General features: G+C 32.9%; 1 protein-coding gene across 3 annotated transcripts in view; it reads left to right on the forward strand.

Moving 5' to 3' along the window:
- The window catches only part of LOC120345028 (CUB and sushi domain-containing protein 3-like), a 37554-nt gene extending 26757 nt beyond the window's left edge, over positions 1-10797 (forward strand). For 2 of the 3 annotated variants that reach the window (XM_078113262.1, XM_078113263.1), the window contains 16 exons: positions 1448-1537; positions 1727-1900; positions 2354-2509; positions 3199-3399; positions 3469-3632; positions 4198-4345; positions 4693-4830; positions 5191-5258; positions 5456-5606; positions 5903-6048; positions 6619-6739; positions 6974-7116; positions 7685-7904; positions 8212-8365; positions 8439-8598; positions 10514-10797. In XM_078113262.1, the coding sequence (XP_077969388.1) occupies positions 1448-1537; positions 1727-1900; positions 2354-2509; positions 3199-3399; positions 3469-3632; positions 4198-4345; positions 4693-4830; positions 5191-5258; positions 5456-5606; positions 5903-6048; positions 6619-6739; positions 6974-7116; positions 7685-7904; positions 8212-8365; positions 8439-8598; positions 10514-10711 (2432 nt within the window). In that variant the 3' untranslated portion in view covers positions 10712-10797. Of the gene's footprint in view, positions 1-239; positions 414-1447; positions 1538-1726; positions 1901-2353; positions 2510-3198; positions 3400-3468; positions 3633-4197; positions 4346-4692; positions 4831-5190; positions 5259-5455; positions 5607-5902; positions 6049-6618; positions 6740-6973; positions 7117-7684; positions 7905-8211; positions 8366-8438; positions 8599-10513 lie in introns of all 3 variants that reach the window. The other variant, XM_078113261.1, reaches the window with a different exon arrangement.
- Positions 10798-10839: the final 42 nt, after the last annotated feature.

Consider the following 10839-nt stretch of genomic DNA (forward strand, 5'->3'; position numbering starts at 1 on the left):
TGGGGAATTGTTTTCATGGAAGTTACAAGCTCTATATGGGAATAATAAATTTGTAGTGTTGTTTAGTGTCTGTGCGTTCTCTTGGAAAGAGCAACGCGTCGCGTTATAAACATTTAACAACCCTGATAAAGATTTTTAAATCGGGCTACGAATTTGACAATATCATCACTGCGATGCGGAGTCTTCGATGCAGTTCCATGGGGCAAAAAAAATATTTATTTTCTTGATTTTGTTCTCAGGCTATGTCATGTCGGGCAACCCAGATATAACTTGCCAGTCAGACTTAACATGGTCATTACCTCAATTTTTGTGTACTGTCATTAATTGTGGACAACCGCATATACCAAATAATGGATATATAAAAGGAGAGAGTTATTTGTCTGGAGATTGGGTTGAGTATTATTGTGATCAAGGTATGTTATTAATATTGTCCGACTTGATGTTTAAATTCGTTTTAATTTTTAGCTCAAATCACTTTTTTAACAATCGCATGTACCAATGACATGATGTAATCATTCAATCATAAACACGTAGACACCATTTTTCAATTACAAATTAATACAAATAGGGATTCTCTAGATAATACCAGTATTACACTATTTCAATCATTGTACGTCCATGTGAAAGCTATCTCTTTCGTATTTTGTTAAATGCTCGTGAATCTTACTGAGTCGGGCATTTCATTCAATGGGCTCACATTCAAAACCTGGTACAAGTTTTGTTTGTCATTATCAGACTACTGTACTTGCCATATAATATTCTATTTGCTTGTCTTATCAAACCTGGATACAAGCGGCTCCCAATCGGCTACTTATTCGTTTGAAATATTAAGATTGGTATATATATATATATATATATATATATATATATATATATATATCAGCGAGGACATTTTGTTTTGTGGTTTCGAGACAAGTATAAACATGAGATATTCAGAGTCATCCGTTTGCAGCTGTAGCAAGTACATTAGGATAGTAACTGTGTATTTCAATGCTCTTATTCATTTATTGGTATTAATAAATGTTATTTGTCTATTTGCCCAATTTCATTCCGTTCTGTGTTATTTTTGTGTAATGTTCCCCAGCTCAAGTGCTGAGCGTCTTTGTTCTATCGTTCTTTGATGGTTAGAAATTTGGTCTCATCACATATATACTTGCGTTAAGGATCGAGGTGTATTTTGTTATCTGTTATTTGGATCAACTCGATTGTTCAACTTTACAATATACGAATATTTGGCATTACAATCTATTAATTCTATTGTGTGTTTATTATGAAGGAGTCAGTAAATTTTCTTTGCTAAAGTACGTAAAGTATTGCGGTAAGGACATGTAGAGTGGGGACATTCCCAATACAGCTATACCACTACAATCAGATTAAACTTTTACTCTGTATAAACAAAGTACATAGTAGATTTTTTCGATTTAAAATATTGTTTTAAAATATTTAGGATTTCGCTTTACCGTTTCGAATGCAACTTATCGACGACGTTGTATGTCTTCCGGTGTGTGGTCAGGAGAATCCATCAACTGTGAATCAGGTAAGATATGTATTTTTATGACATAGTAACAGTTACAATCAATGGAACGTTGACTAATTGAAAGAAAAAAAAGTTTCTGTTAAATTTGTTACAATTGTAGTGATGTTAAAATTATCAAAATAATTTGTAAACAGATAATAAGTAAATTGCACCGTGGAGTTATCATATTTCAATGTATGTGCATTCCAGAAGTATTGTGTCCGATACCAAATATAATATCTGGAACAATTAAAGGATCAGAGCCGTTTAAAGTGGGATCAATTGTATCTTTTGTGTGTAACGACGGATACAAAATGTCAGGATATTCTTCAGCAACTTGCTCTGAGAATGGTTTGTGGAATCCTCCTCCACCTAAATGCACAAGTATGATATGAATGCAAGAGTGTAGTCGGAGTGATTTGTTAAAAATATTTTCAACTAATGTAAACTTCTTCAATATTTTCATCGCATCACTATAGTAAAGCAATCACATTTCGAATATAAACTAACTTCATCTAAAATTAAATCACAATTCAAATTGTTAATCATTAACAATTAAACTAAGCAACTAACTGGATAAACTAAACATCTATTAAATCTTAGACACCTTAGATTTAACGTCTAGTGAGTTAAATTATAATATTCTGCTTGTAGTATCGCTCGAACCACTATAAGTTTTATATTCTGAAGAATATTTTAAACAATATTTAAGGGAGATTAGGGTTGAAGCACGAAGAAAACACCTTTGAAGTACAATTACGTGGCTTGGTTTAGAACTCAATATAACATAAAATATGAACGACTAAAGTCATATATAAGTCAAACTTGTATTTGCAGGAAAAGTAAACCAAAATTTACGTTGTGAGTATCAACCGCACAAAGTTCCGCCTAATAGATCTTGCCGTAAAAGTTGCAAAACCGATGAAGACTGCCAGTCGTCGAGAAAAACATGTAATTGCGACGACGTGTGCGGTATGACTTGTTTTAATTTAGGTAAGGCTTTCTATTGAAATTTCACACAGTAAGTATTTCTTCCAGACTTAGTAATGAAATGAAATCCTGTGCGTTTCATGAACTACCAAACTGCTTGTGATTCATCACAGCATACTTTTACTATTGATGATTAACTGTGTTGCTGGAGTGCAACTTTTTTTGACATATTCGAAAAACATTTTTATTTGCTATTCAAAATATTGTTCACAACACTTTTTCGAAGCTTGATTTAGAATTTATACAAAATAAAAGATTATGAATATAATTTTAAATCAGACCTATTCGTTCATACTCGATAAAATCTAATGTTGTCTTGAAGGCATTCATTGCACTCGATCTGTACTTCCAAATCGATATTATATATATATGTCAATACGTCAAGATATTTATGCTGAAATTAAAATTAATCATAAAAATTAATCATTTACATATATAGCTATTGGAATATTATATATTACCAAAACAAAAATACAGTTCCTCATTGTGGTTAAAGATTTATTTCAAATCGTTACTCCACCAGGAAATATTAGTTAAGGTGACTAACAGTAAAAATTGCTGGAAGGAGGTTGAAAGCTGAAATTGAACGCCACAAATACGAAAACAGAAATAGCAAACCGAATTAGAGGTCGCGACGGCGAGAGATTAAGCTTTATTTGTATTTTTCAAACTCTAGCAAATATTTATTGCAGATGCGGAATGTGTACAGTTGCATAAACGTATACAGAATGGAAGAGTAAAATATCTAAATGAAACTCGGTCATCTATGCCGTATAAACCAATTTATGGCTCAGTTGCAGAATATGTCTGTAATCGTGGAAGTATTTTAGAAGGACAACAAACAAGAAAATGCCAATCTGACAGAAGATGGTCCGGAGTGGCCCCAAAATGCAAGGAAAGTATCTTGTTGTGTTGTAAAATAACAGAGTCAGGTCAGAGTCAAAGTCATATTATTTTTTTATAGGTCATATTGCCAGACTGTTTTTCGATCCACATCGCAAACGATGGAATAATAGACACGAAAAGTAAAGATATTGAAATATATTTTCTAGTAGATTTATCTAACAACGTCGATTTGTTTTCACTGCGTGGAAACATTGAATTTGCTTCGAGTCTGGTTGAAAGGGTAAGAAGTTTTACTGATCAAATATTACAGGTACATTCAGGCAACAAAGATTGAAAGTATTTTGAAACATCAAAAACACTTATCATTGGCGTACAGCCATAAAAAGCAAATTGGAATTGACATCAATCAATCCATCAATTAAAAGCAATGGCAAGGACAGTAGTTGTTTCATATAATTTTCCACCTCCATGGAAATTTTTTTCTTCAGGTTTTAGTAGACTCTTTTCGATAATAAAAAAAATCCAGGTATAAATATTTAGAAGTTCACACGAGTTTTATAATGTTTAATGATATGCCGAATGGCGTCTCACCAAAACAGTCTTCAATATCAAATCAAAAATCGGAATTTGTTAGTTAGCAACACTTTGGTGTTGTCTTAATTACCAGAAAAGTGCTAAATTGAAGCCGATCATTTACGTTTTCATTTAGCTGGAATATTTTGGTTTTGAGATTCAATTATAACAACAACTGCATGTACAATCACTGACAATATACTTACGACGTTACTGTAATACTATGAAATGATCAGTAGAGTTATAGAAAATAACCGCCATAAAATTTTCAGCTTAGTCAAAGTGATATAAAAGATAACGTCAGCTATGGGGTGATTGCGTTCGCTACCAAGGCCAAAATAATAATCAACATGCTTGATTTACCAAAAAAAAGTCATTCAGAAGTAATTATGGCTCTTAAAAATCTACAAAAAGACATAGGTAAGTTCATTTATCGCATCCATATCTTACGTAGTTTATATGTGATTGCTTGCTCGGATTAACAATGATATAAAGTAAATAGTACTCTAGTAGAGAGAGTAGTGGCTTGAGTTTCGAATCAACAAATGGAAGATTGTTTAAAATGTGATTTTAAGTTGATAGTTTTGTAGATACTACATGCTACCAGAGGTGATGAATGATGTTAGTATCAATCACATTAATATCTGCATCAATCATAAAATACCAGAAACACGTAACGAATATGTTACCATTGAGTATTATATTGAATATTGACGGTTTTGATGCAACAACATTTTTATATTATTTAAAGAACTTCATATTTTTAGAATCGATCAGGAAAACTATATATCACGGATCAAATTATGATGAAGCTTTACGATTAATAAACATGCGGATGATTGCATTTTCTTTTGTAATGGACGAGGAGCTAACAACTAGGAGACATATTATTCTATTAACTTCAAGTACATTTGATGAATAATAATAAATTACCTGAATTTGCTTTTTGTTGGAATTGCATGCCTCCAGCGTGAATTATAGAATCCATTTTGTTATTGTCGCAATCAAATATAATTTTTACACTATTTAACTTAAAGTACAATATTCTAGATTATAGTCAATGTGGGCAAGCTTGTGATATCTAGTTATACTGGATTCTATAATTTTATGGGTTATATTCGTTGCAATCTTTTTGCAATTGTGCATCCTGCTACGATAGGTGTAGCATTGCTATAAACATTTATTCTTATAAAATATTGGTATCCAAATAGACGATGAGCTTCTACATGCACGATATACAATTTATTGTTAATTTACCACTTCAGATGTATGTTTTACAACATCTGGTTATGCGATGCGCATAGAAAATTCATACTCTCCTAATCCTCCCAAGGTAATATTTTACATTTTGTTTTTCAGTATTTTGGCTGTAATACACTTAGTATAAATAACCAAGTAAAACTGAAAATATTATTTATAAAGTAATTATAAAAAATTTTCGCATGTTTATTATGATTCTTTTACGTCGTCGACTAATGGATGGTAACATTTTCTAAGTCTAGCAGAAAATTCCTTTCTTTTGGTTAACAGTTTTACGTTGTTTCGTCACCGAAAGGATCAATTCACAAAAATGATTTAGAACAACTGACAACGCTAGCTTCAAAAAAGCGTAATTTTATTCTCATCCAAGACTTTTATAAAATGCATCTTTATGTTGACCAGTTTACGGATGCCAGGACAGGTGAAACAAATTTGACTATTTTTCCTTTAAAGATTTTCAAAGTAGCAAGCCACTTTTAAAATGAACCTATTGCCAGGATATTGGTACATACAATGTTAGTTAGTAACAGTTATTTGTGACCAGATCAAATGTATTCACTGAAAGATTTAAAATAGCAAAAAGCAGCGTTTTTGACTTATAATTCATCGTTGGCTTTAGTATGATTTCTTTCATCGAACGATATTATTGTTTCAGTCTTTCATTGTCGCAATCAAATATAATTTTCAATTTATCTAACTTAAAGTACAATATTCTAGATTATAGTCAATGTGGGCAAGCTGGTGACATCAAAAGCATTAAAATGTTGGCTACACGAGGGAGAGTCCTTGGAGGCCAGAATGCAGCTACAGGAGCTTGGCCTTGGCAGGCGCTGATTACTACTTATGACGAAAATATTCTGAGAGTATGTGTGATATGCTCTCTATACTTTTTTGTCAATACTCTTATAGAGTAGAGCAAAAGGAAAAGTCTATTTTATAATTGCCTATTTCGATTTGAATGCTAAGAAATAATTGTTAACAAACGCACTTGATTCGGCACTCCCGTATCATGTAAACCAAGATGGCGGACACCGGAACGTGCCATGTGTACCAGGTTAGGCCATAATTTCAGATATAAATACTACGGGAGCCACTTGGCTATAGTCCCCAAACTCGTTATAGAACTAAAAAAAAAAAATTGGAATAAAATTATAACCTAATCCTAACCTGGTACACATACTACGTTCCGGTGCCCGCCACCTTGGTTCACACATTATATAAATATTGAAGATAATATAGATCTTTTTCAAATATTGGTATTGGTAAACAAATTTAATTTAATTAATAAGATGCAATTACAATCAAAGTAAAAACAAACCATTATAAAGATGGCGAACTGTACACATACAATTAAGCTTAATAAGCTAAAGATTTTTGACTATTACTAATTGTGAAATGCTATTTTTATTGTAGTAATATTTTATTTATTGTAGGCATTCAATGAAGTGCTGGGTGGAGGAAGTTTAATCAATGATAAATGGGTTTTAACTGTTGCTCATATGTTTGGTACATTTAGCGGAATAAACTGGGAAAAGGGAATTATGGTTTCTCTCGGTCAGTTGTGAATCTATATAGATATATTTGAAATTTGTCAAGTCTCCAAATTTGTATTTCTTTGGAGGATTTAATCTTTTGAATACAAAAATACTACTTAGTACCTTTTCATTCTTGCTCTGTGGAAGTTTTTAGTGGATCGCGAAAGCCACTTGAATTATGTTCATTTATATTCATACAAAACACAAACCTAAAATAGGAATATTTATTTACAATATTTTCAATTAAATCAAGGCATCACCAGAAGACCGCAAAGATACAACATGCTGGAGGGTTCTGTAAAAATGTTTCAACCAGAAAAAATTTACATCCATGATGAATATGAAAAATACAACGGCAAATATATACACGGATCTTTTCAAAACGACATTGCGCTGGTGAGGATTAACTTTGAGTGCGTTGCGCTAGTACAGTCCTGGTGTTACGCAAGTTTAGACTCTTTGTTGATATACGTATCTTGTTAAATATATTCAAATATCTATTAGTTTTGCAACTATTATTAGACTTTCAACTTTTCAAAGATGACTTGTTTTGCCAGTATTATATTTATAATTTATACAATCAGACAATTAAATTTTTGCATATACGGGTTCCTCTAGTTTCTCTAAAATGTTTCATTGGGGTTTTCGATCATTCAAGTTTGAAAACCAATGTTTCGGATAGTAATGAAATGAGTTTCTCTTTCTCTACTATTATATTATTTTCGAGTTACCGTTTTATATGGTAAAAAGTTAAATTCAATAAGTCAATGATAAACTCAACACTGGTTATTCATTATATTATGAATTTTGTAATTATCTATTGGCTGTTCATTATAATTCAAAATTTACGTTAGAAACTATTTGCATTAATGCATGATAATGTTATTGTTATACAAAACTTGAAATATTTGGTCCATATTTGGAAATTCAAACATCTGACACAACTCTTTTCTGTTTCAAACAGATTAAACTTGGCGGAGAATTTCAATTATCAAAAGATGGGAGACATTTACTATTTCCAGACACCTTTCCAGGATATGTTGAACTCACTCCTTATATAAAACCTGTCTGTCTACCATGCAGTCAAGATAGTTGTGTCAGTCAAATTTTGATGAGGAAAGATATTAGAGGAAATGTTTTGTTGAATGGATATGAAAAAGACGAAGAAAAATGTAAAATTGAATGTGAGTATGTCATGAAATCAAAATGAAGGTAAGAATTTGATCAATTAGGGGCTTTATCTAACTGTTTGATTTCAGAAAGTTTAAAATGTATTTTTTAAAAATGATAAGATTCACCGCGGGAGAGGGTGCATTTTTTGTTTTGATTTGTCACGGTGTTCCAAACCGGTAAGCTCAAATCTGGCTTATTAGGGATGTGTCGTTTTAAAAATGAGAACGCCGTCTGTAACAACCTTTTATTCCATGAAAATTGAGAGTTAAAAATAAACTTGAAAAACTTGTTGAGTTCTTTATTTTGTATCTTATTTAGATGAGTTTTTAATGGAAGGAAATTCTGACACTACGATAGCAGTTGTTGCTACAGGATTTGGATTTAATTCAACCAGAAGGAGCGACAGTGTTTATCCTTTAAAGACAACACCGGAGTTACAACAGGCTTTGTTGAAAGTGAATAGCAGAAAAGAGTGAGTTCGTATAAGACGCAAATCAGAAGATTAATAATTTTATATATATCAATTCATTACTAATCTCTTACAGATGCGAAGATGCGGTTAAAATAATAAATCGTCAAATGTTTATTCCTGGATTTGAACAAATTTTCACAGACCAGATGTTTTGTGCAGTTGGATTTGCGCCAGGAAGAGGAAAAATTATAGACACATGCAATGGAGACAATGGCGGGCCGGTAGTACGGCAGGTGTGTAGTTGATTTGTCGACAAACTCAATTGTATATTGAAATTAAGATAATACTTTTTTTAATACGTTTTTGAATTTCGAAATTAGACTCTGCTGGCGATGTCATCAATATTTATTGTCGGCAATAACAAATATGGGCGATATCCACTCTTTAATCTATGTGAACAATGTCATCAATAGTAATATAGCAAGTTCTTAAGATTTCAAAGATCAGGAAAATGTACTCTCGCTCAGAAAATAAAAGCGACATTGTCGATGAGGTTACTTACGCGCGTATATAGCTCAAAATAGGCATAACCTATATAGTTGAGTTAACTATAGCGCATATATATATGCAATTAAGAGATTTGCATACACAGCCATGTATTTGCATGTAGGATTGATATGGGAATTATTTAACGAGATTACTATTCATTTCAACTTACCTATTGTTGCTAAAGTTACTGCAATAGTGGTTCACCAGCATGGTTCCTAATACTATCGCGGCGAGTATGGCGGTAGAGAGAGAGAGATTTATTTCGGACACTGTAGGTATGGCGAACCACTGACCAACATATCAGCGTTAGAAATGGATAAAACCGGCCTTAAATTAATCTAACAATAACTAAACTATTATAATTTACCGTCAGTTTGGCAGTCAGGGCTGCGATCGCTCAAATGCAAATTGTTAATTTTCGCGCCGGTACCGTATGGTAATTTTCAAAATCCCTAATCTTGCACGTCTGCACCGCTGGGTACCGTTATTCAGCTATTGTCTCCGGCATCGTTCATGACATAACAATACAATTGATCTGCTCATTTCTCTCAACATCGTGTCTCTTTCGGAAGTGCATCTGCAGACTGTTTTAGGGGTTATACGAGAACTAAATGCTACCATGCATTTTATTTCAGTTTCTCGCCTACGATGTCATTGAAAAAACAGAATCTTTTAGATTAGAAATAAAAACCGAGAAATCTGATATAACAATGGGCCAGTGTGGAGGTGCCTTAATGTGGTTGAAATCCGATCGAAAAATATAACTCTATTAAAGTGAAATTTCCTCCAAACACTCTGAACCCGTAAATTTGCCGCATCATCCTAACGTTTTTGGTAATTCATATGCGTGCTTACGTACTCTAATTTCATAAAATTGAGCGCCATAAAAGTCCTGATAGAAGTGCTGCATAAATAACGCCCAAAACTACACTAACACCAATAGAAGCTTATTAGGTTTGTTTCACAGGTTTCTTATAGATACAAACATTGATATAATATCTGTGACCCACTCTCTTCTGTTCCGAGATAAAAATATAATTTTTGACCCATTCATTGAAAAAGATTCGCCATCCCTGCATAGAGTATATCATCACACTGCAGTAAAACGGATAGAGATGTAATCCATATTATGCACTTTATCGAATTTTACATATCATCCACATTATCGAAATAACAGCCATTGATAGGTGGTGATCCGGATTACGCTTGCCACAGCACCTCTGATTATTCTACATGGATTCGCAGGTTCGAATCCCATGCGAGGATTGTTTTGTGCAAGAGAATTGCTGGGATCCTCGCCGCCGTAGGGTGATTTACGTAACCGCTGGTCGGTTACGGCTTCCTACACCATCAAGTCTATGCCTCCGAAAACAAATAAATAACTAATTTTATACTTGATATGAAATGGTAACTGGACGAAAGGCCGTGGTTCGTCATATGGTTAAGCCGTCTTATCGACTTTCCTCTCCCCTGGATTTTGTAAATCTTATCCTCATACTAATTCAATTATAATTTACCATGCACATTGCCAATACGGATGTTGCATATATAAAACGTGACTTGACAATGGGTATCATTAGACTATCAATTTTGTTTCAATTTTCTCTGGGTCTACAATCGGTCTCTAATTGTTATAGACATTTGAATGTTTTGTTTCAGGTTTTTGATAACTTGACCAAAAAGAGTTGTTTTGTACAACTTGGTATTGTAAGTTGGGGTTATGGTTGTGGCCAGCAAACAATAATTAATGGAAAACAATACTTTTATCCTGGCTTCTACACAGACGTGACATCGTTGATGTCTTGGATTACCAACACAGTGAGGAATCACGAGCAGAAGAATAGAAGATCAGATTGAATAAAAGAAGTTCTAATATGACATTGATTTTAATATCTTTTCTAATGAACTATCAAGACTAAGTCAAAAATACATTATTTCGATGACTATTTTTGTCAAATTGATATCAAAGTTCTGGAAAAGTCTCC

The sequence above is a fragment of the Styela clava genome, chromosome 5 (genome assembly GCF_964204865.1).
Source record: "Styela clava chromosome 5, kaStyClav1.hap1.2, whole genome shotgun sequence".
Taxonomy (NCBI): Eukaryota; Metazoa; Chordata; class Ascidiacea; order Stolidobranchia; family Styelidae; genus Styela; species Styela clava.